Raw genomic sequence first — 23,112 nt, forward strand, 5'->3', positions numbered from 1 at the left:
TTCACTTTCATGGCCTTGACGTTTATGAAGATTATAGGCCAGTTTTGTAAAACGTCCCTCAATTTGGGATTGTCTGATATTTCCTCATTATTAGATTCGGCTTATGTGAATTTGTCAGAAATATCACAGAAATGATACTGTGCCCATCTCATTGCCTCCTATCAGGAAGCATGTGATGATTTGTCACATTACTGATGATGTTCACTTTGATCTCTTAATTAAGATGGACTCCTCTGGGCTCCCCCATTGTAGACTTACTCTTTTCCCTGTTGTAATTAATACATATTTTGTGAAAAGGTACTTAAGTCTCTGAAAATATCTTGTTCCTTATCAGACTTTCAGCTTATTGATTTGTTAATTTATATTACTATGGATTCCTTGTTTCATTCTATTTAATAGGTTATAATTCATTGCTAACATTATTTGTTTTGTTGCTCAGATTTTCCAAGATTTGGCCAATAGGACCTTTTTCAAGCTGACTTTTGTGTCCATTTGATATTTCCTCACCATTCTTTGGGTTCTTTCTTACCTTCTGGCACAAGACAGTCTAAGCTTTTCTTACATTGAACCAAGCACCTTTTAAGAAAAGCTTTAAGGTCTGAAGTGTGATTTTGGCTTTATATGGTGAAAAATATAGATGACTTCTGTGGAGACAGTTCATTCAGTCTGATTTTATGACATTTACAGTTTCAACTAGCATTTATTAAGCATTTCTGAACCAGGAAGTAGGGAGATCTATAATGCATGAGGGTAATTAAATATTCTAGTTATCAGATGTGAGCCGGATAAATTCATGTAGTATCCATAACAGGATGTGTCTCTTAAGAAAAAGAACTACACTTGAGTTTTCCTAAAAGTTAGGAGGATTATATAAGTTATCCTGCTGTTTTAGAAGCTAGAGTTTCTGTTCCTGGAGTATATTCACTATCCAGTCATTAAGAAGTAAAATATCCTGTGCCTCCAAGGTAGAGGCATATATATGCAATAGAAAATGGATGTGCAATCCTTCGTCTCAAAATATTGGATATCTAAATGAGTAACCCAAGTAAAATAAGCATGCAGTCCTTTAATATAACTCTGGAATAAAACATGGAGTTGTATTTTCGCTCTATTTTTACCTTTTACAAACTTCTTAGCTTCTTTAAAACTTACATATTGTTACCTGTAAAGTGAGAATGACAACTACTTACATGGATCTTAATAAGATTATATTAACTTGCACAGGACTTAGTGTGTAGAAAGTGCTCAGTACACCTAAGTTTCTTTCCATATTATGGATATGATGAGAGTGAGAAGTTAGTCTAAGATAGTGTGCATATAAACTTGAATTTCTCATCTTTTAAAATCATCCTTTATTTCAAAACTCATGTGTTTTAAAAAGATAAAATGTATCTCACAGATTAGTTTTAAGGAATAAGTGAAATAATATATGAAGAATACTTTATAAATTGCAATTATAATGCTGTTTGCTTTTAATTTGTATTAAGGAAAAAATATTTTTATATATTGAGGAAAATGTTGAGATTTGATTTAAATTAATCAAGAGAGGCATTAAAAATAAGCAAAAGACATGAACAGACACTTCTCAAAAGAAGGCAAGTGGCCAAAAAACATGAAGAAATGTTCCACATTACTAATCATCTTAGAAATGCAAATCAAAACCACAATGAAATACCATTTCACACCAGTCAGAATGGCCATTATTAAATAGTGAAAAAACCACAGATGCTAGCAAGGCTGTGGAGAAAAGGGAACTCTTATATACGTTGGTGGGAATGTAAATTAGTTCAGCCACTGTGGAAAGTAGTTTGGAGATTTCTCAAAGAACTTAAAACAGAACTACTATTCAACCCAGCAATCCTATTACTGAGTATATATCCCCCCAAATCCAAATCTGTCAAAAAGGAACATGCACTTATATGTTCACTGCAGTGCTATTCAGAAAAGCAAAGACGTGGAATCAGCCTTGGTACCCATTGACGGTGGATTGGATAAAGAAAATACACGTATACCACAGAATATTATGTAGCTATAAAAAATAATGAAATCATGTCCTTTGCAGCAACATGGATGCAGCTGGAGGCCCTTATCTGAAGCAAATTAATGCAGGAGCAGAAAACCAAATACCACATGTTCTCACTTCCAGTAGGAGTTAAACACTAGATACTTGTGGACATAAAGATGGCAACAGTAGAAACTGGGGACTACTAGATAGGGGAGAGATAGAAAGGGGTGAAGGTTGAAAAACTGACTTTTGGGTGACAGGATCATTCATACCCCAAACCTCAGCAACAAGCAATATACCCCAGGCAACAAACACACACATGTACCCCCACAAGCTAAAATGAAAGTTGGGAAAAAAAAAAAAAAGGAACACTGAAAATGCTAATTTAAATCTTACACATTGGGTATAGGTTCCATAACTACTTTGTGTAATCATTTGGCCTTCTGTTATGTTTCATGTTTTATAAGTAAATATGGCAATCGAGTATAATCTAAATTATATGTTGGAGCTTAGGAAGTATCACATAATCAATTTTAAGCCCATTGCTTCTTTCAGATCTATAAACACTAGCAAGGAAAATGGTTTATTTTCTTCTTCCAAATAGCAATAAGAATAAATAGTAATGCTATAGCAACTGTAGACCATAGTGTTAATGTTAGTATGAGTGTCAAACTTCAGCTTTGCCTGTTTCCTATTGATAAATGGAAATACTAATGGTATTAATAGTATAATTTTGAATATACTACCTTTTAGGTTAGAGGCCTAAGAGCTAGTCTTAGTTTATTCTTAAAAATTATTTGTCATTAGCTAATAAAATATTCAGAGGAAATATACTATTGCTTATATAAGAAATCAGATTTCTGATTATTTATTATTTCTGCCTTGGTTTCTTTTCGTAGTATCAAAGATATATGAACTAATGACATATATGGTACATATAGGAATATCACTTTCAACTAGAAGAATTTTTCTGTGGCTAATTCAGTTTTCTTATTCATAGACAAAGTTAGAATTTGGAGATTATCTTGGAGATTTCTCATTTTACAGGTGGAATGTGAGGAACAGGAAAGTTGTTACTGCATGATATAAAATATGGTACATGGTTTAGGAGTTAATAGTCTTAGTATCTATTTTTATTTTATAATCTGTGTTGTTTATACTGCCTCTGGAAGTGTGATGAACTTTGGTTTTTAGTACTGGGATCAGTACGGGTTGTAGGAAGAACATTAAATTGAAACAGTCTAGAAACTTGGGTTCTACTCAAGTTTATTTGCTTTTTTTTTTTTTTAGTAAATTTTGCTTTGCTTTTTCATAGGTCTGGTTAAACTAATTTCATCTTTATCTTTTTAGGTTGATTATTCTAGACCTTCAGCAAAACACAGGAAAATAGCTACCTCATTTCGTGATACTTCTCTCAAAGACGTTTTAGTGCTAGCATGCTCTCTTTTAAAAGAGGTAAGTTATTTAATAATTCAACTTCCTAGTTAGAATATTTGGGAAATTTTAAGAGTTTCAAAAGAATTTCAGTTGAATTTTCCCCCCAGTTTTGCCTTTTAAAGAATTATTGTGGACAGACTTAAGTATAGTAAATTTGCATAAGTCTGTAAGCAGTTCCAAAAAATTCACTTTTACTCACTGGGCATATGATAAGGTGAAATCCAAAGGGAATCTAATAACTTATCTTCAGGTAGTAGTTTCATTGCCTTCCCAGTGTAGATTCTTTAATTATAGAAGCTACTTGAGTATTAGTTTCTTTATCTGCTTGCTTATATTTTGATAGGATGCAGATGAAAAATGAAATGACAATATTTTCCTGATTCATCAACTATCAAAATTTATTCATAGTTTAGCCAAGATCGTTGACTTTAACAACTTCTTTGGGAAATAGTATTTCCCCATTTGCTACTTAGTGCCCTATTGAATATTAGTGATAGCATGATTCATAATGATACTGTATTCTCTTGTATAATATAGGGACTCCATCATGCTATTCAAGCCTGATAATTGGTGTAATATAGCATTGCTGAAAGTATGCTTCAATAAGCACTAGTTTCCATTTATTTCAATTCTTTGGTATAGTAACATGACAACTGCCACACTATGTCAGACCCAAAGACCTTCTATTATCTTAAAATTTTTCTTTTAACACAGAAAATTTTAACATACACAAAAGTAGATAGAATAGTATAACCAGTTAACCTGTCAGCCAGTTAAACAGTAGCAACTCACGGCCAATCTTGTTTTCTCTCTATTCCTGCCTACCCACTTCTTTTTATATTATTCTTCAAGCAGAATCCCAAATTTCATATAATTTCCTCTATAAATATTTCACAATATATCTAAAAGGTATAATTGTTTTTGGTTTGTGTGAGAATGGGCATTATCTTGGAAATAGGATTGTTCTCCAGAAGCTTTGTGAGTGTCCTCCAACATTCAGAGTTCTGATTGCCTTTATTAGCTGAATGTGATTCTTTTATGCATGAAGTTAACCCAGTTTTTCTTGAAGAAGGTAACATTACTTCCTCATATATGGAACAGTATAACTTTGTAAACTCTTTTATTAGTTTTCATTTGACATTGAAAAATTATTTTAATTCATGAAGTGTAAATTTATTGATGTATTTCGCAGTGTTTTCTTTGATTTTGTACTTTTTTCAGGTGTTTGCCAAACCTTTAAATCTTCAGGATCAATGTCAGCAAAATCTGGTAATGCAGGTCTTGAAACTGGTCCTTAACTGCCTTAACTTTGACTTCATTGGCAGTTCAGCAGATGAATCTGCAGATGATCTTTGCATGGTGCAGATTCCAACAACTTGGAGAACAAGTAAGAAAAAACTTTGGTATGAAGGGTCATCAACATAAAGGCACAGTATTAAGCAATATAGTTTCTGTATGTATAGTTATCTTTTTGCTAGGAATTAAAAAAATAGCTCAAATGGATTTGTAACCTGAAGTAGCTGCTGATAGCTAATATTGAAATGTTTTCTGTAGTTCATATTACAGTAACTTCTATATTTTGATTTAGGAAAAAAGAAAAAACAAGGACTGCACTAGAGCTAAATGGAGAGCAGATTTGGGAGGAAAGTCAAGAGCTATGACTTGAAACTTTCAGATAAACAGAGTGGGACAGGATCCCACTCTGTTTATGATCATTTTCAGGTGCTGGTCAAACCTTTAAATCTTCATGATCAATGTTAGCAAAATCTGGTAATGAAGGTCTTGAAACTGGTCCTTAACTGCCTTAACTTTGACTTCATTGGCAGTTCAATAGGTGATTCTACAAATGATCTTTGCACAGTGCAGATTTCAACAGCTTGGAGATCAAGTAAGAAAAAAGTTCAGTATGAAGGGTCATCATGAGAAAGAAAAAAGTTTAATATGAAGAGTTGGCAAGAGATGTCAACATATTTTTCAGGGTTATAAAGAGAATGAATTAGATTAAGTGACCTAGAAGAGGAGAGTTGCAACTTGCTTATAGAAAGGGATACCAAGAAAAAGGAAGCTAATTTGTTCTCCCATGTTCCAGAAAAATGGTGGCACCTAAGGTACCTCTGAACTCAGAATTGGGAAATGGGGCTGATGGGGTTTGATAAAAAGTCTGTACTCTGAACAGTTAAACTCTCCAGGATCTTCTCTACCACCTGTGCAGCTAGGTGACTGCCTTTTCCTCCCTTTTCTCTACCTGTGCTACTTCTTTACTTTCCAAGACCAGAGTTTTTTTCCTCAAGAAATAAAATTGGAGAGGCCTCATATTCATGGATACCAGATATAATAGAGGAACAGTATTAATTCTGTGAAAAACTTCTAATATGGAGATCAGAGACTACAACAACAAAGGGGGACTTTGTGTTCTGTGTCTTGACTGTGGTGATGGAAACATGAACCAATACATGTAATAAAAAATTTCACAGACTGAAAACACACATCTACACACACATTAGTACATGTAAAACTGGGAAATCTGAATAAGATTGTGGATTTTATCAATGTGAGTTTCCTCGTTGAGATATTATACTGTAGTTTTGCATGAAAATACCATTGTAGGAAAATGGGTAGGAGTTCACGGGGTCTTTCTGTATTATTTTTTGCAACTGCATGTGAATCTACAATTATCTCAGAAAGTTTAATTTTAAAATGGAGGGTAGTTAATAGCAACAGAGACAAGGTGAAAGTAGAAATAAACTTCAGAAAGATATAAAGAATATGCCCAGAGAGATGATGAGATAATGCATCCCTGAAACAAGGACAGGATATTGTTCAGAGAATGTTCCAAATTTACAGGACAGTTGTCAAAATAAAACATCCAGTGGAAAAGTTGTAAGACAAAGTTAACCCAATCTCCTAGAATGTAGAACAAAAAAGCAAGGAGATGTTTGATAGGAGGAAAAAAAACCAAGAAAACTAAAAGATGAAATTAAGGAGGTGTGACGGTTAGGAGTTCTAGAAAGAGAGGATGGAGAAAGAAGGAAATTTGCAAACAGATAGTACCCCAAAATGTTCTGAGCTCTGAAGGGTATGCATTTTTGGATTGAAAGATCCCACCAAGTTCCCAGCATAATGAATGAAAAAAGATATTCACTAAGCTTTATAATCATGACATTTTAGAATAGTAAGGATAAAGAAAAAAATTCTAAAACTTACCAGAAAGAAAAAAGTAAGTCTCCTCCTACAAAGGATTGGGGTCAAGAAGGTATTAGACTTCTCAACAGCAGCACTGAAAGCTAGAAAACAATAGAGAAGTATCTTCAGGCTTCTGAGGGAAAGTTGTTTCCAAACTAGACCAAACTTATCAAATCTAAGATAGAATAAAGACATTTTCAGATATGCGAGTCCTTCCAAAATTTATCCCTTATGTACTTGCTCTAAGGAAGCTACTTGATGTACAGGCAAAGAAAGTGGAAGATAATGGAATTTGGGAAATGGGCACTTCAACACAAGATGACAGTGAAAGACATAGAAAGGCTACAGTTGTATAACAAAGTTAAGGAGCAACCAGTTCAAGTTGAAGGCTCTGGGAGGTAGGGGTGGGTGAATGCAAATGATGGGTTATTTGATGCTATTGATGGTGTGGAACATGTTATGAAGAACATTGTGCCAATCTCTCAGAGCATTTGGAGAGAATTAGTGACAGATACACAACTAAGCACAGAAAAGATGGTATGATTAAGTCCAGCGAGTATTAGAAATGTGATGTAATTACAGCTCAGCCGTTAATATTATTTACGTAGTCATAATAAATGTAAACACATAGAATTGATTTAATCACAAATTGTGATAATAGTGGATGGGTTTTTGAGAGGATTGATTGTGGAGAGAGTGGTAGGGGTGGTAGGGTTGTGGCATTCATGATTAGACAGCTAAAGCGTTACACACTGTAATAGGAATGCAGTTGATGTCTAAAGTAAAACAATCAAATGAAGAAATAGTATAGGCTATTATTTGGAAACATGAATGTAACTATAGCTAAAGGAGTTGAAAAGCAGTTGGAATGGGATAGGGTACAGTTTTTTTTTTATTGTAAGCTTTTTAGTACTGTTTACTTTTTGATACTGTTTGAATTCTCAATGTTTATATTACTTGAATACAAATGAAAATAGTAAGAAGATTCTCCCAGTTCAAACTGTAGTGCTACATAGAGGAAGTGCTACATGAGGAAGAGCCTGGCTAGTTAATTTCTCTCTGTATTATTTCATCTTTCAAAGGAAAATAGCTAGGAATTAAAAATAGGCCTAACTGGAAGGAATGGCCACATGCAGAGGCCTTGGATTTCTCAGTTTGTGTGATATTGTCTTACTTTGTTAAGATCACTGAATTGAAAGTAATGGTGTTAGAAAATAATTTTTTTTCCTAGTTTTCCTGGAACCAGAAACATTGGATCTTTTCTTCAATTTGTATCATTCACTTCCACCACTACTATCTCAGTTAGTAAGTAAAAGTCATTCGTTATTTTGTTAAAAAATACCTGTGTAATTAAGGGGTGGTATATATTTACTTCAAAAATTCTGTTTATATATTCAATTGAGTTTACTTTTCACAATAAGTTCTTATATTTTCTGGGATGTATACTGCTTAAACTATTTGTCAAATTTTGTTTGTTTTGTCAACATTAGATTTTATTTCATGGGTGAGCCCAGAACCAGTAACTGTTGATTTAGCTCTTGCCCAGAGCCAGGACAACCTACCAATCCCTAAATACATATTTTTTTCCTACTCAGTTCCCATGGGGCCTAAGTCCAGCAGCTGACCACCACACAAGGACTTTCCCTTCTACTACCCTTCTCTAACTCTTCCTCAACCTTGCCTGGCTCCATGTCTTAGGTTTGACAGGCTGTCCCCTTCAGATCTCTGAATAAGAAATGAAGGGGATCTACTCACTTGAATTGTGTTCATCAAGCCAGTTATTTATTTATTTTTTGAATCAGTGTAAATTCTATTGCATGCTTAAAAAGTTCTTGATACTCTGTAGTTGTATAGAACTTTGAGACTCTCAGCTTCATCTTTGCGGAGCCTAAAACAAATCTGTCAAGGTTATTAAAAATTGTAAGTTTAAGTTTAAACTTGTAAAGCTGGGGAGTTCTAATATTGCCATTTTCTGAAAAACATATTGCATATTTAAAGTATATATCAGTGATGTGTTTGTTTAGGTATCTTTTTGCCTAAAAGGGAGGAAAGCATTCACAGAAATGTCCTTTTTAAAAAAACATGTCTTTTCTTGAATCTAGAGTTTAAGGTAGTGCTTTTTAAACTGGGTTTCTCAGGGTACCTCATGTTTCCAGTTGGGGCCACAGCCTTCTGTCTTTCAGTCGCAACAGTCTTGCTTTTAATTGTGTAAAAACCATGGTTTCATGTAATTATGTTTTGGGATAAAACAAAAAAGGTACTAGTGCTTAAAAAATAAAGTAGAAAACAACTGCTTTGAGAGATAGTAATGAACATTTATTGGACGTGTCCTATTTATTGTATGATACTTATCTCACTTAATCCTCAAAGTGGCCCTGAAAGGTAAATGATAAAATCTCTACTATGTAGACCCAGAAAAACAGAAAACAGACCCAGATTGACTAAGTGACTTCCCCCAGGGCAACAAAGAAAATATTGGCATTGAGATTGAAACACAGGTCTTTTTTGCCCCCAACCCCAGGTGTTTTTAGTACGCTAGTGGTTCCTATACTTGTACTTCTGAGTTTCCTAAGGAGTTTTTTGTTTTTGTTTTTGTTTTTAATTTGGGTTTTAGGTTCCCATGGTAGGGGCTGTGGCAAACTGGAGCACATCTAAAAAGGGCGTCATTTGATTTTTGTCTCTTTTCTCACCATAAAGTACCTACCTTTTCCAGCACCATTTTCAGACCATTTTTAAGATGCTAATGGATGGTATAAAATATTCCTTGACCAATTAAATTTGGAATATGCTGGATTACATTACAGGTTCCCCCTGCCCCCCCTCAACAGGATACCACAGTATATAATGTGCACTATTTCCCAAACATACTGTACCACAAAACCATATTTTCTTTTTGGTAGAAAACCTGATTCATTAGAAAATGGAACTAGATATCATAAGCAATTGAGAGCCTATTAAATGTATAGCATGTACAGGCCTTGAACTGGCTGATTTTGTTAATGAAAAAACATTAGAGGGGAATACATACAAATAGGAATTTTTATGATGGGGTAGAAGGATTGTGGGTGGTGGGAGTGGTTGATGATATTTAGCTTTTATTAATTTTGTGTTCCATAATGCTTTTCATATTGCATTATAATGCATTATATTCTATAATGCATTAAAATTAAATTCATTTTAAATGTAAAGACTAGTATTCCTTACATGTGGCCACAGTTACTTTGAAAATTGAAATGAAATTTTTTTGGTATTTTTTAGGCACTTTCATGTTTAGTTCAGTTTGCTTCGACAAGAAGGTCCTTATTTAACAGTCCTGAACGTGCCAAGTACCTTGGTAATTTAATTAAGGGAGTAAAAAGGATACTTGAAAACCCTCAGGTATTTATGAAGTAATTTAATACTTAGCATATAGAGATACAGTTTTTCAGCTAAAGGCACATAATAAACTCATCATGAATTTATTATGATTCTGGAAGAAAACATTTAGTATCATATTTATCTTCCTTAGAGCTTTTTTTTTTTTTGAGATCAAGTCTTGCTCTGTTGCCCAGGCTGGAGTGCAGTGGTGCAATCTTGGCTCACTGCAACCTCTACCTCCCGGGTTCGAGTGATTCTTCTGCCTCAGCCTCTTGAGTAGCTGGGATTACAGGCTTGCACCCACCACCTCTGCTAATTTTTGTATTTTTAGTGGAGATGGGGTTTCACCATGTTGGGCAGGCTGGTCTCCAACTCCTGACCTCAAATGATCCACCTGCCTCGGCCTCCCAAAGTGCTGGGATTACAGGCATGAGCCACCATGCTCAGCCCTTAGATCTCATTTGTGGTGGAGATGGGTAGTTTTTAAAAATGGATGTTTCCATGGCTGACTTCTGTGTTTCTTTTATTTTTTTCTTTTAGGCAAATATGACTAGAGATTATCTATCTTACTATGCTTCTGTCTTTTACCATTGTATTACATTTCTTTGCTTGCTCTTAAACTACTGAAGTGATTAATTCAGTATGTCCACCCTATGAACTAGAAGACATAATATAAATCTGAATGTTAATATTGGAGCAAGTGGCCTTAAATTATGAAATTATGTTTTCTTGCCCTCTTGTGGACAAGTAAGAGTTTGTAGATTTTAAAATTTTTTCTGCATTAACTTTAGAGCTTCATTGCCAATATTCATTTCAGAGAATTGCAAAGCTGCTATTGAGTAATTTTGGGTGCTTACATAAAATATTTTGTTTTACTTTTTGATTTTGGTTTAAAATATCTGTAAAATACAGATTTTTAAAGGTTAAATGATTTAAGGAGGTTTATCTCATTCTCTTGTTTATTAATAAATTTTGGGGGGTGACATATAATATCTTCAGTAAGAATGTTCTACAAAAAGCAATTGTTTTTGCATATTCTCAGAAGTATTTTATGGGTTATGCATTTATTTTATCTTTTCAATGTTAGTATAGTTGTGAAATTTTCTGTTTTGCTGATAAAGAGGATTTTACCAATATACTTTAAAATGTTTAGTTGTTTAACTCACTATCATCAACCAATAGGTGGAAGATAATATGCTAATTCCTGATAATTTCTCTTAAATGATTTTCCAACATCCTTACGTTAATGTTTCATGGCTGTAAAAGTTGATATGAATATTAGATTGTTTTAGAATCACAAACATGTTTTAAAGATCTATGATTACAAACTTTTTTTGGTTATTTGTCTTTAATAGGTACTGTTTTCTATATATTTCATGGAGCTCCTATGAATGAAATTGCTTAGAGACTTTCAGTTTTACAAAGATACTTTTTGAATTCTGTTTCATCCCAGCTACGGTGCATACTAAAACTGTTTTCAAGGAGCTTACAGACAACTGGGCAGACCTTTTTTGTTACTTCCTTTTAATCTATACTCCTCCAAAATTTACCTGGGTGAATTTTGTTTTTGCTCAACTTTAGTTATTTGCTCAACTTTATTCCTTACATTGCGTAATTTGTTTGAATGACTGTCTAGAGACATGGAGAGACACGGAGTTGCTTGAGGGTACAGTGCCTGTAGATACTCAATAAACATTTGTTTAATTAAGAAAATTTCTGTTATTTGTGTGCTCATATGTACCATTTCAGTCTGGTGAGTATTGTTCTTTCCTAGAGTTTACTTTTAATCTTAAGTATTTTCCAGGTCCTTTGTTGACTTCTGTTTAAACCACAGTACACACACATACACACACACACACACACACAACTTTTGTGTACTATAATAGCTTCCCCAAAATTATAATTTAGTCATTGTGATGCAGATCTTCTTCCAAGGCCTCTACTTTGGATTCCTTGTTATTAATCATTGATGACAAAACTAGACCTAGCAAGAATCCCTCTATTTTTTTACATTGTTAACTACCCAGTTGACACAGAGTATTTTAAGTACTCATGAAAATTGGGAGACTTAAGATGCTTTGGGGTTTTACTGATTTTATTGTCCATAGGTTGGCTTGTTTTTAAGCCTTTCTTTTTGTCTCATAATTTAGGGTTTGTCTGATCCAGGTAATTATCATGAATTTTGTCGATTTTTGGCTCGTTTAAAGACAAATTATCAGCTGGGAGAATTAGTTATGGTGAAGGAATATCCTGAAGTTATTAGATTGATTGCTAATTTTACCATTACTAGCCTACAGGTAGGTAAAAATATGTAATTATGTTAAACTGTAGCCAGTTTTAAAACAGCTTCTTGGTAAGGGTTGGTGGGGGTATTTGAAAAATATCTATTAATTTGATTACTTTGCTGGAAATGTTCATTGCAGGGTTTTAGGTAAAAAAGTTCATTGAAATGTATATAACAAAAATTGAGAAGCTACTTAAATATCTAATAATTGAATAATGGCTTGAGAAACTATAATAAAATCTATGTGAAGAAATAAAATTTTTACAGATTATATTATAGAAAAGTTTTTAAAATAATTTTAAGGGAGAGATTATAAAACCATGTTTTTCACATGATGTCAACTGTGAAAAATATTCATGGAATGATTAGAGGGAAGTAGAGTAATATTTTAATGTTACTCTGGGTGGTAAAATAATAGAGATGTTGGTTTCTTTATACTTTTTTGCATTTATAAATTTGCTATATTATGTGTTCATTAGTTTTATAGTAAGAATAAAAGTTAATTTAAAAATGTATGTTTAGTAATTTTATTCTGTAATTCTTATTGTAGGAAGATGTAATATTTTAAATAACTTCTGCTTTATTTCTTTGTAGCATTGGGAATTTGCTCCTAACAGTGTTCATTATTTATTAACTCTGTGGCAAAGGATGGTAGCATCTGTTCCTTTTGTGAAATCAACTGAACCCCACCTATTAGACACTTATGCACCAGAAATCACGAAGGCCTTTATCACTTCTCGGTTGGACTCTGTTGCCATAGTTGTGAGGTATTCAAAAACTAAATGTTTTTGTTGTATTTCCTTTTGACACTTGGAATTTTTTAAGATAAAGGTATAAATTTAAAATTCACCCCTTTTAGCGTACAGTTGTATGATTTCTGACAAGTGCACACAATTGTATAACTACCATCACAATTGAGATATAGAATAGTTCCGTCAATCCAGATAGTTCTTTTGGCTCCTTTTTCAGTCAGCCCCTCTCCTCACCCTCATCTCTGGCAGTTACTGATCTGTTTTGTGTACCTGTAATTTTTTTTTTGTCTTTTCCAGAATGTTGTATAAATGAAATTATACAGTATGCAGCTTTTTAGTCTGATTTTTTTCCACTTAGCATAATGCATTTGAGAGATTCCTCTGTGTTGTGTTAGTACTTTACTTTCATTGCTGAGTAGTATACCATTTTGTGGATATATCAGTTTGTTTACCAATTCACCTGTTGCTGGACTTTTGAGTTGTTTATGTTTTTGGCCATTGTAAATAAAACTGATGCAAATACTCCTGCACAGATTTTGTACAAACATAAGTTTTTGTTTCTCCTGGGTAAATAGCTAGGTGTGGGATTCCTGGGTTGCATGTTAAATATAGTATATATTTTACTTCGTAAAAGCTGCCAAACTATTTTCCAAAGTGGCTGTACCATTTTGCATTCCCGCTCACAATGTATGAAAGACTCAATTGCTCTGTGTTCTCACTAGCACTTGATACTGTTAGTTTGAAAAAATTTTACTCATTCTAATAAGTATGTAGTGGTACCACCTCATTGTGGTTTTCCCTTAATGACTCATAATGTTGAGCATATTTTCATGCACTTATTTACCATCTATATGTATTCATTGCTAGTCTGCTAGTCAAATCCATTTCCCATTTTTTAATTGGGTTGTATATTTTCTTTTTTTTTTTCTTATATTGAGATTTGAGCAGTCTGTATATTTTCTTCACAAGTCTTTCTGTTATGTATTTGCAAATATTTTCTGTGTTGTTTGCCTTTTCATTTTCTTTCTTTTTATTATACTTTAAGTTCTAGGGTACATGTGCACAATGTCTTGCCACGTTGTCTTCTACAATGGTTGAACTAATTTACATTCCCACCAACAGTGTAAAAGCATTCCTGTTTCTCCACATCCTCTCCAGCATCTGTTGTTTCCTGACTTTTTAATGATCACCATTCTAACTGGCATGAGATGGTATCTCATTGTGGTCTTAATTTGCATTTCTCTGACCAGTGATGATGAGCATTTTTTCATATGTCTGTTGGCTGCATAAATGTCTTCTTTTAAGACGTATATCCTTTGCCCACTTTTTGATGGGGTTGTTTTTTTCTTGTAAATTTGTTTAAGTTCTTTGTAGATTCTGGGTATTAGCGTTTTGTCAGATGGATAGATTGCAAAGATTTTCTCCCATTCTGTAGGTTGCCTGTTCACTCTGATGATGGTTTCTTTTGCTGTGCAGAAGCTCTTTAGTTTAATTAGATCCCATTTGTCAATTTTGGCTTTGGTTGGCCTTGCTTTTGGTGTTTTAGTCATGAAGTCCTTGCCCATGCCTATGTCCTGAATGGTATTGACTAGGTTTTCTGCTAGGGTTTTTATGGTGTTAGGTCTTACATTTAAGTCTTTAATGTATCTTGAGTTAATTTTTGTGTAAGGTGTAAGGAAGGAATCCAGTTTCAGCTTTCTATATATGGCTAGTCAGTTTTCCCAGCACTGTTTATTAAATAGGAAATAATTTCCCCATTGCTTGTTTTTGTCAGGTTTGACAAAGATCAGATGGTTATAGATGTGTGTTATTTCTGAGGCCTCTGTTCTGTTCCATTGGTCTATATATCTGTTTTGGTACCAGTACCATGCTGTTTTGGTTACTGTAGCCTTGTAGTATAGTTTGAAGTCAGGTAGTGTGATGCCTCCAGCTTTGTTCTTTTTGCTTAGGATTGTCTTGGCTATATGGGCTCTTTTTTGGTTCCATATGAACTTTAAAGTAGCTTTTTCCAATTCTGTGAAGAAAGTCAGTGGTAGCTTGATGGGGATGGCATTGAATCTATAAATTACCTTGGGCAGTATGGCCATTTTCATGATATTGATTCTTCCTATCCATGAGCATGGAATGTTTTATCAAGGTTCGTAGCTTTCTTTCATTGGGTTAGAATATGCTCCTTTAGCTTGGAGAAGTTTGTTATTACCGACCTTCTGAAGCCTACTTCTGTCAACTCATCAAACTCAGTCTCCGTCCAGTTTTGTTCCCTTGCTGGTGAGGGGCTGCAATCCTTTGGAGGAGAAGAAAGAGGTGCTCTGGTTTTTGGAATTTTCAGCTTTTCTGCTCTAGTTTCTCCCCATCTTTATGGTTTTATCTACCTTTGGTCTTTGATGTTGGTGACCTACAGTTGGGGTTTCTGTGTAGATGTCCTTTTTGTTGATGTCAATGCTATTCCTTTCTGTTTGTTAGTTTTCCTTCTAACAGACCCCTCAGCTGCAGGTCTGTTGGAGTTTGCTGGAGGTCCACTCCAGACCCTGTTTGTCTTGGTATCAACAGCAGAGGCTACATAACAGCGAATATTGCTGCCTGATCCTTCCTCTGGAAGCTTCATCCCAGAGGGTCACCTGCCTGTTTGAGGTGTCTGTCAGCCCCTACTGGGAGGTGTTTCCCAGTCAGGCTACATGGGGGTCAGGGACCCGCTTGAGGAGGTGGTCTGTTCGTTCTCGGAGTTTGAACGCTGTGCTGAGAGAACCACTGCTTTCTTCAGAGCTGTCAGACAGGGGCGTTTAAGTCTGCAGAAGCTGTCTGCTGCCTTTTGTTCTGCTATGCCCTGCCCCGAGAGGTGGAATCTACAGAGGCTGAGCTGCGGTGGGCTCTGCCCAGTCTGTGCTTTGTTTACACTGTGAGCTATTCAAGCCTCAGCAATGGCGGACCCCCCTTCCCCTGTCAAGCTGCAGCATCGCAGTTTGATCTCAGACTGCTGCACTAGCAGTGAGTTACGGCTCCGTGGGCGTGGGACCCACTGAGCCAGGCACGGGAGGGTATCGCCTGGTCTGCAGGTTGCTACGACTGTGGGAAAAGCACAGCATTTGGTCAGAAGTGTACTGTTTCTCCAGATACAGTCTGTCACGGCTTCCCTTGGCTAGGAAAGGGAAATCCCCTGACCCCTTGCACTTCCTGGGTGAGGCGACGCCCTACCCTGCTTCAGCTTGCCCTCCGTGGGCTGCACCCACTGTCGAACCAGTCCCAATGAGATGAACCAGGCACCTCAGTTAGAAATGCAGAAATCACCCATCTTCTACATTGATCTCACTGGGGGCTGCAGACCAGAGCTGTTCCTATTTGGCCATCTTGGAAGCCCTCTGCCTTTTCATTTTCTTAACAGAGTCCTTAGAAGAGCAGAAGTTTTAAATTTTGACTAAGTCCAATGCTTTATTTTTTCTTTTATGTATTATGTTTTTGTTGTTATACCTATAGAAACTAATCCAAGGTCACAGAGATTTTTCTTTTATTTTCCCTTCTAAGAGTTTTATTGTCTTAGAATTTACATTTTAGTCTGTGATCTCTTTCAGGCTAATTTTTGTATATTACCTGGCATAAGGCTAGAGTTCTTTTTTTTTTGGCATATAGATGACCAGTTATTTCAACATCATTTGTGTAACAGACTATCCTTTCTCCATTGAATTGTTTTTACACTTTTGTCAAAAATTAATTTACCGCATACATGTAGTTCTATTTCTGGACTCTGTCTTCATTAATCTATGTGTCTGTTCTTTCACCAGTACCCTGTCTTGATTAGGTTTATAATAAGCTTTGAAACCAGATAGTATGAGTTCTTTAAGTGGCTTTTCTCTTTCAAAATTGTTTTGGCAATTCTACTTTCTTTGCTTTTCCATGTATATGTTTGAATCAGTTTCTTAGTTTCTACAAAGAAGTTCTGCTGGGATTTTGACTGGGATTGCATTGAAACTATAGATTAACTTGGGGAAAGAATTGACATCTCAACAATATTGAGTCTCTTAGTCTCTGAGCATGTCTATCTTTTAGTTTATTTAGCTCTTCTCTGATTTTTCTTTAATCAAACATTTTATGGTATTTAGCCTTCAGATCTTGCCTACATTTAGGTAGATTTAATTGATATTTTATGTTTCCTACTGCCTTTGTATGATACTGTTTTTTAAATTTGAATTTCTAGTCGTTGACTGCCAATATCTACTAATACAGGTCATTTTGTATATTGACCTCGTATGCTATGACCTTAGTAAACTTACCTATTAGTTTGAGTAGCATTTTTGTGTTTCTAAAAATATTTTCTGTTTACATAATCATGCCATCTTCAGATATAGACAGTTTTATTTTTTACCTTCTAATGCATTTCTATTTTATTTTTTATTTCTTTTCTTTTTTCTTTTTTTTTTAGAGACAGAGTCTCGCCCTGTCACCCCAGCTGGAGTGCAGTGGCGCAATCTTAGCTCACTGCAACCTCCGCCTCCCAAGTTCAAGCAATTCTCATACCTCAGCCTCTTGCGTAACTGGGATTACAGGTGTGTGCCACCATGCCCAGCTAACTTTTGTATTTTTAGAGTCAGGATTTCGCTGTGTTGGCCTGGCTGGTCTCAAACTCCTGGCCCCAAGTGAACCTCCTGCCTCTGTCTTTTATTCCTTTATTATAGAATTTTTATTTAACATAAAGTTTATTTGTGGTGAATAAAAGTGCTTCACATTCTAATGTTGTCTGCAAACTTATTCTGTGTTTGCAGAGATCACTTAGATGATCCACTGGATGATACTGCCACTGTGTTTCAGCAGTTGGAGCAGTTGTGTACGGTCAGCAGATGTGAATATGAAAAGACATGTGCTCTTCTTGTGCAGTTATTCGACCAAAATGCACAGAATTACCAAAAACTTCTGCATCCATCTTCTGGTGTAACTGTGGACATCACCATTCAGGAAGGTCAGTAAACTTTATATGACTACTGAGTATTATGTTGAATATTAAGTAACATCATTAATCACTTTAATAGTTTTACTGCAAGTTATTTTTATGTATTTTCCCCAATTCCTGGTCCCCTAATAAACCATTCATTTTATTAACCTCCTGGGTATATTGGTAATTTGTTGGTTGATTTTTTTTTTTTTCAGTTTTCCTCTATAAGATTCATAGGATATACTTCTCTCTGGAATCAATATGAAGAAAAATTGATAATGGCCCTTGAGCAGATAGTTTATGAACATAACTATCTTAACTGGTTGTGTTTTCTTCTTTGCTATACTTGATTGCAAACTCAACCCAATTTCAGCCAATAAAAAGTATATAATATATCATTGTGATTTTGCTTTTAGGTATTAGCCTTCGTTATGGCTTTACTATATTTTTATTCCTCAATTTCTTTATTTTGTTTTTAACCCTTTATTGATGGAGGAGGTATTTATTTCTGTATATCCTTTTAGGTCCTTTCAGGAGCATAGGGAGGAAAAATAAATGTATTTTTCCAATTTTCTTGTTAAGATGCACTACAGGAATGGAAATTTCTAGTAGAAAGCACTTTGTAATTCTGAAGTTGTTTTGCATATTTGTTTATCTTGTATTGGAAAGTGAGTTTAGTAAGAGATCATCATTAAATTTACTTCCAGTGATTTCCCATTTTAACTTAAAAAAATTCTTAGAAGATTATCCTTTACATTTGAATAATGTTTTTTAAAAATGCATTTTATTATCTGTCCATCTTGCGTTAAATCACACAGTACCGGTGAGGGGCTAGTGTGAGATAATCTTCTCTACTTCAGTGTTTTTTTTCTTTTATGGGATCTTATTTGTAAATTAAATGAGGACAACTAACACTTTTGCAGCATTTAGTCTCTTCATTATTGATTTATTCTTCTAGAAGAGTTTTGAAGGTTATTAAATATCATTCATATAAAAGGATATTTATATATATTGAGACATACAGAATAGCAGTAACCACAAACACTATTACCTTGCTTAAAGAATAGGTCATTGCTAATACCTTTGCAGCATCTTTGTTCCTCTTTCCAAATCTGTCCTCTTTCCTATCAACAGAAAATACTTAACAATCTTGAATTTTGTGTTTATCAATTCATGCCTTTTCTTCAGTATTACCACATGTGTATGCATTCCGAAAATAATACATGATATTGCATATTTCTCAACGTTATACAAATGGAATCATACTGCATTTATTCTTTGACAACTTTATTATCATTTTTCAGTATTTTATTTATGACAGCTCATACTGATGCATATAGCTATAGTTCCTTCATTTTCAGTGCCATGCACTGTTACGTTGTTTGAATGTACCTCAGTTTATTTGTGCATTCTCTTGTTAATAGGTATTTGTTTTCTGTTTTTTGCTAATAAAATCAGTGCTCCTTAACAATTGTTGTGATATCCATTATATATTCAGCTTTAGTAGGTACTGTTAAACTATTTTACAAAGTGTTTGTACTATTTGACATCCTACCAATAGTGTTCAGATGTTCCCATCAATCTCTATCAGGAAGTGGCAGACTTTTTCTTAAAGTGCCAAATAGTAAATGTTTCAGGTCTCCGTCGCAACTACTCAAGTCTGCCTTTGTAGCCAGGAAGCAGCCATAGACCATACTCGTGTCTGTGTTTCAGTAAAGTTTTATTTACAAAAACAGGAGGCTGTCTTATAGGCTGTAGTTTGCTGACCTGGACCTAGATTCTTGCCAGCAGCTCGTATTATTATACCTGCATTTTTGATGATCTAGTTGAGAATAATATACCTCCTAGGTATTTTACTTTTCACTCTGCTGATTAATAAGTTTAGTATTATTTCATGTTTATTGATTGTTGTGTCATCATCAGTGAAATGTATGTGCATCTCTTTTGTTCATTTCCACCTCACCACTGGATTGCTTTCTTTCACTGATTTGTAGGAGTCTTTTATGTATTTTGACATTAATCATTTAGGTTTTTGAATTGTAAATATCACTCCAAGTTTGCGACCTGTCTGCTGCATATCATTTTAGTGTGTTATTCTTATTTTCGTATCAAACTTGATTTTGATTAATTCACAAAATTTTTTTTGAAGAGGTAATGTATTTCATTGTGCAAAAATTAAAAAAAATTAAAATGTGTTCTGTTCCAGTGCTATACTCTGTCCTCCCTTTCTTCACTCTAGCAAGTAGTTATTCTTAGTTTTGCATGTCTTTCCAAAGTTTCTATATGCATATACAAAGAGTTATGAATATATAAATTCTTACTTCCCTCATTTGCATAGAATACAGCATACCATACTCACTGCTCTACTTCTTGCTTGTTTTCATTTAGTGTTTTATAGCTATTTTCATAATATAGAGAGAACTCTTATTTTTTGTAGATACATACATAATATTTTACTTTTTGAATATATCATAATTTAACCATTCCATCCACTGTTGACAATGATTGAGTGATTTAGTCTTTTCCTATTAAAAGTATTCCTGTACAGATAAACCTTGTTCATGTCATTTTATGTATATATGAATTTATAAATTTCTCCTAGTGAAATTGCCGTTGAGTGGAAGGTTAATGTATTTGTAATTCTGCAAATGATGCCCAGTTGTTTTCTGTAAGGACTATACCATTTACTTGTCCACTAGAAATGTATAAGATTGTTTCCATGTATCCTTCACAGGACAATATATATATATTTTTATTATACTTTAAATTCTGGGATACATGTGCAGAACGTGCAGGTTTGTTACATAGGTATACACATGCCATGGTGGTTTGCTGCACGCATCAGCCCGTCATCTACATTAGGTATTTCTTGGAATTCTTGGCAATCCTATGTGTGAAAAATGGTTTCTCAGTATAATTTAACTTTGCATTTTTCTTATCAGTGAGGTTGTGCATTGTTTAAATTTACATAAGAGCCATTTGGCCTTTTTTTTTGTAAATGAACAATTCATTTCCTTTGCCATTTTTCTATTGGGTTGTTGGTCCTTTTTTTCTCCTTGAGTTTTAAGAGCTTTTTACAGTTAGGAAAGTGAGCTCCTTGGGTGTGATCAGAGTTGCAAATATCTTTTTCCTTTTTTTCTTTGCATATGTTTTAGAGATTCAAATATGGTGAGCATATTTTGTTTCTTTTTGTTGTTGCATAGTATTCCATAGTATTGCCTTACCATAGTTTATCCATTCACCAGCTGATGGACGTTGAATTACACTTAAGAGTTTTTGGCTATTGCAAATAATGATGTTATTAACATTTTTAGACAAGTCTTTGTATGTAGAAGAAATTTTCATTTCTTTTGGATAGGTACCTAAGATGAGTGCTGGGTCATATGGTAAATGTATGTTTAATGTTGTAAGATACTACTAAACAGTTTTATGAAGTGGATGTATCATTTTTCATTCCCATTAACATTGTATAAGAGTTTCACTTACTCTGCATCCCTGCCATCATTTGCCATCTATTTAGGCACTCTACTGGGTGTCTATTGTTATCTCATTGTGGTTATAATTTGCATTCCCTAATGATTAATGATGTTAAGCATCTTTTCTATTCTTTTTTGCCACTTGTATTTCTTATTTTGTGAAAAGTCTGTTGCCCATTTTTAAATTGGATTGTTGGCTCTTTTGTATGTGTTAGGGAATTGCAAGAGTGCTTTATATGCTCTGTATTCTGTATACAATCTCTTTTTCACATATATGTTTTACAAATATTTTCTCCCAGTCTATGGTTTGTCTTAACTGTTTTTCAAAGGTGAAAATTTTTAATTTTGATGGTCTACTTTTTCACTTTTTTCTTTATGGCTTGAGGTTTTTATATTTATGAAGTCTTTTCTAACCTAATGCTATGAAGAGTTCTATGATTTCTGTAAGTTTAATAGTTTCAGCTATTATATTGAGGCCTGTGATCCATTTGGTGTTCATTTTTGTGAATGTTGTGAGTTAAGGGTCAAGGCTTACAGTTTTCCAGTTCTAAAACACCATTTGTAGAAAAGACTATCTTTCTCCCCCATTGAATCACTATGACACCTTGGTCAAAAATCAGTTGACCATAAAATGCTAGAGTCTATTAGTGGACTTTTTGTTCTGTACCACTGATCTATATATGTTTATCCTTATGCTAATACTATATTGTCTTGATTACTGTAGCATTAATAATTCTTGAAATCAGGTAATACAAATTATTTAACCTTTTTTTTTTTTCAAAACCGTTTGGCTATTCTAGGTCTTTTGGCTTTACTAATTAATTTTAGCATCAGCATCTCAGTTTCTTCAAAGTAGGTGCTAGCATTTTGACAGGGTTTGCCTCAATCTATACATCAGTTTGGGCCAGCTTAACAACATTGAGGCCTGCAGTTCATGAACATTTAGTTTTCTTTGCAATGTTTTATTGTTTTCAGTGTACAGTTAGTGAAATTGTTCACTGAGTTTATTCCTATGTATTTTTGATGCTATTGTAAATTTCCTGATTATTCTCTGCTACTCTATTAAACCAGAATTGAATTTTGTCTTTGTGTCTTATAACTTTGCTTAATTTATTAGTTCTAATAACTATTTCATAGATTCTTAGGATTGTCTATGTGATCATGTTGTCTGCAAATAAAGATAGTTTTACGTCATCTTTCCAGTCTCCATGCCTTTTGTTTATTTTTCTTGCCTTATTCTACTGAGGGCTTCCAGTACAGTGTTGAATAAAATGTTAAGAAGGGGACATTCTTGCCTTGTTTCTGTTTGTAAATAGAAAGCATTGAGCATTTTACTGTTGAGTATGATGTTATCTGTACGCTGTTTGAAGACGTTCATGAGTTTGAGGAAGTTCTCTTCAATTCTTCAGGGTGTTTATAATGAATAACGTATTATTTTGGGGTTTTAAAATAGACCTTTTATGCATCTATTCAAATGACTTTTTTCCTTTATTTTACGAATGTAGTGAATTATCTTAATTGATTTTTGCATGTTAAACCAGCTTTGCATTCTCAGGATAAATCCTACTTGGTCATAATATAATGTTTCTTTAGAAATTGTTAAATTCAATTTGCAACACTTTTGTTATTTTATATCAGTGTTTATGAAGGATATTGGTTTGTAGTTTTCTTGTGGTGACTTTGCCTGGTTTGGGTAA

General features: G+C 34.2%; 1 protein-coding gene across 9 annotated transcripts in view; it reads left to right on the plus strand.

Annotated features, from left to right (window-relative positions):
• Positions 1 to 23,112, plus strand: part of RANBP17 (RAN binding protein 17) — a 442,116-nt gene that overhangs the window by 44,581 nt on the left and 374,423 nt on the right. For 7 of the 9 annotated variants that reach the window (XR_010157416.1, XM_001152068.6, XM_054684768.2 and 4 more), the window contains 7 exons: positions 3,356 to 3,460; positions 4,664 to 4,829; positions 7,857 to 7,930; positions 9,884 to 10,003; positions 12,133 to 12,279; positions 12,861 to 13,033; positions 17,773 to 17,966. Coding sequence is in view for 8 of the 9 variants with exons in the window: in XM_001152068.6 (XP_001152068.2) it covers positions 3,356 to 3,460; positions 4,664 to 4,829; positions 7,857 to 7,930; positions 9,884 to 10,003; positions 12,133 to 12,279; positions 12,861 to 13,033; positions 17,773 to 17,966 (979 nt within the window). In the remaining variant the exon portion in view is untranslated. The remainder of the gene's footprint in view (positions 1 to 3,355; positions 3,461 to 4,663; positions 4,830 to 7,856; positions 7,931 to 9,883; positions 10,004 to 12,132; positions 12,280 to 12,860; positions 13,034 to 17,772; positions 17,967 to 23,112) is intronic. The other 2 variants (XM_054684769.2, XM_054684770.2) reach the window with 1 other exon arrangement.

Source organism: Pan troglodytes, chromosome 4 (genome assembly GCF_028858775.2).
Source record: "Pan troglodytes isolate AG18354 chromosome 4, NHGRI_mPanTro3-v2.0_pri, whole genome shotgun sequence".
Taxonomy (NCBI): Eukaryota; Metazoa; Chordata; class Mammalia; order Primates; family Hominidae; genus Pan; species Pan troglodytes.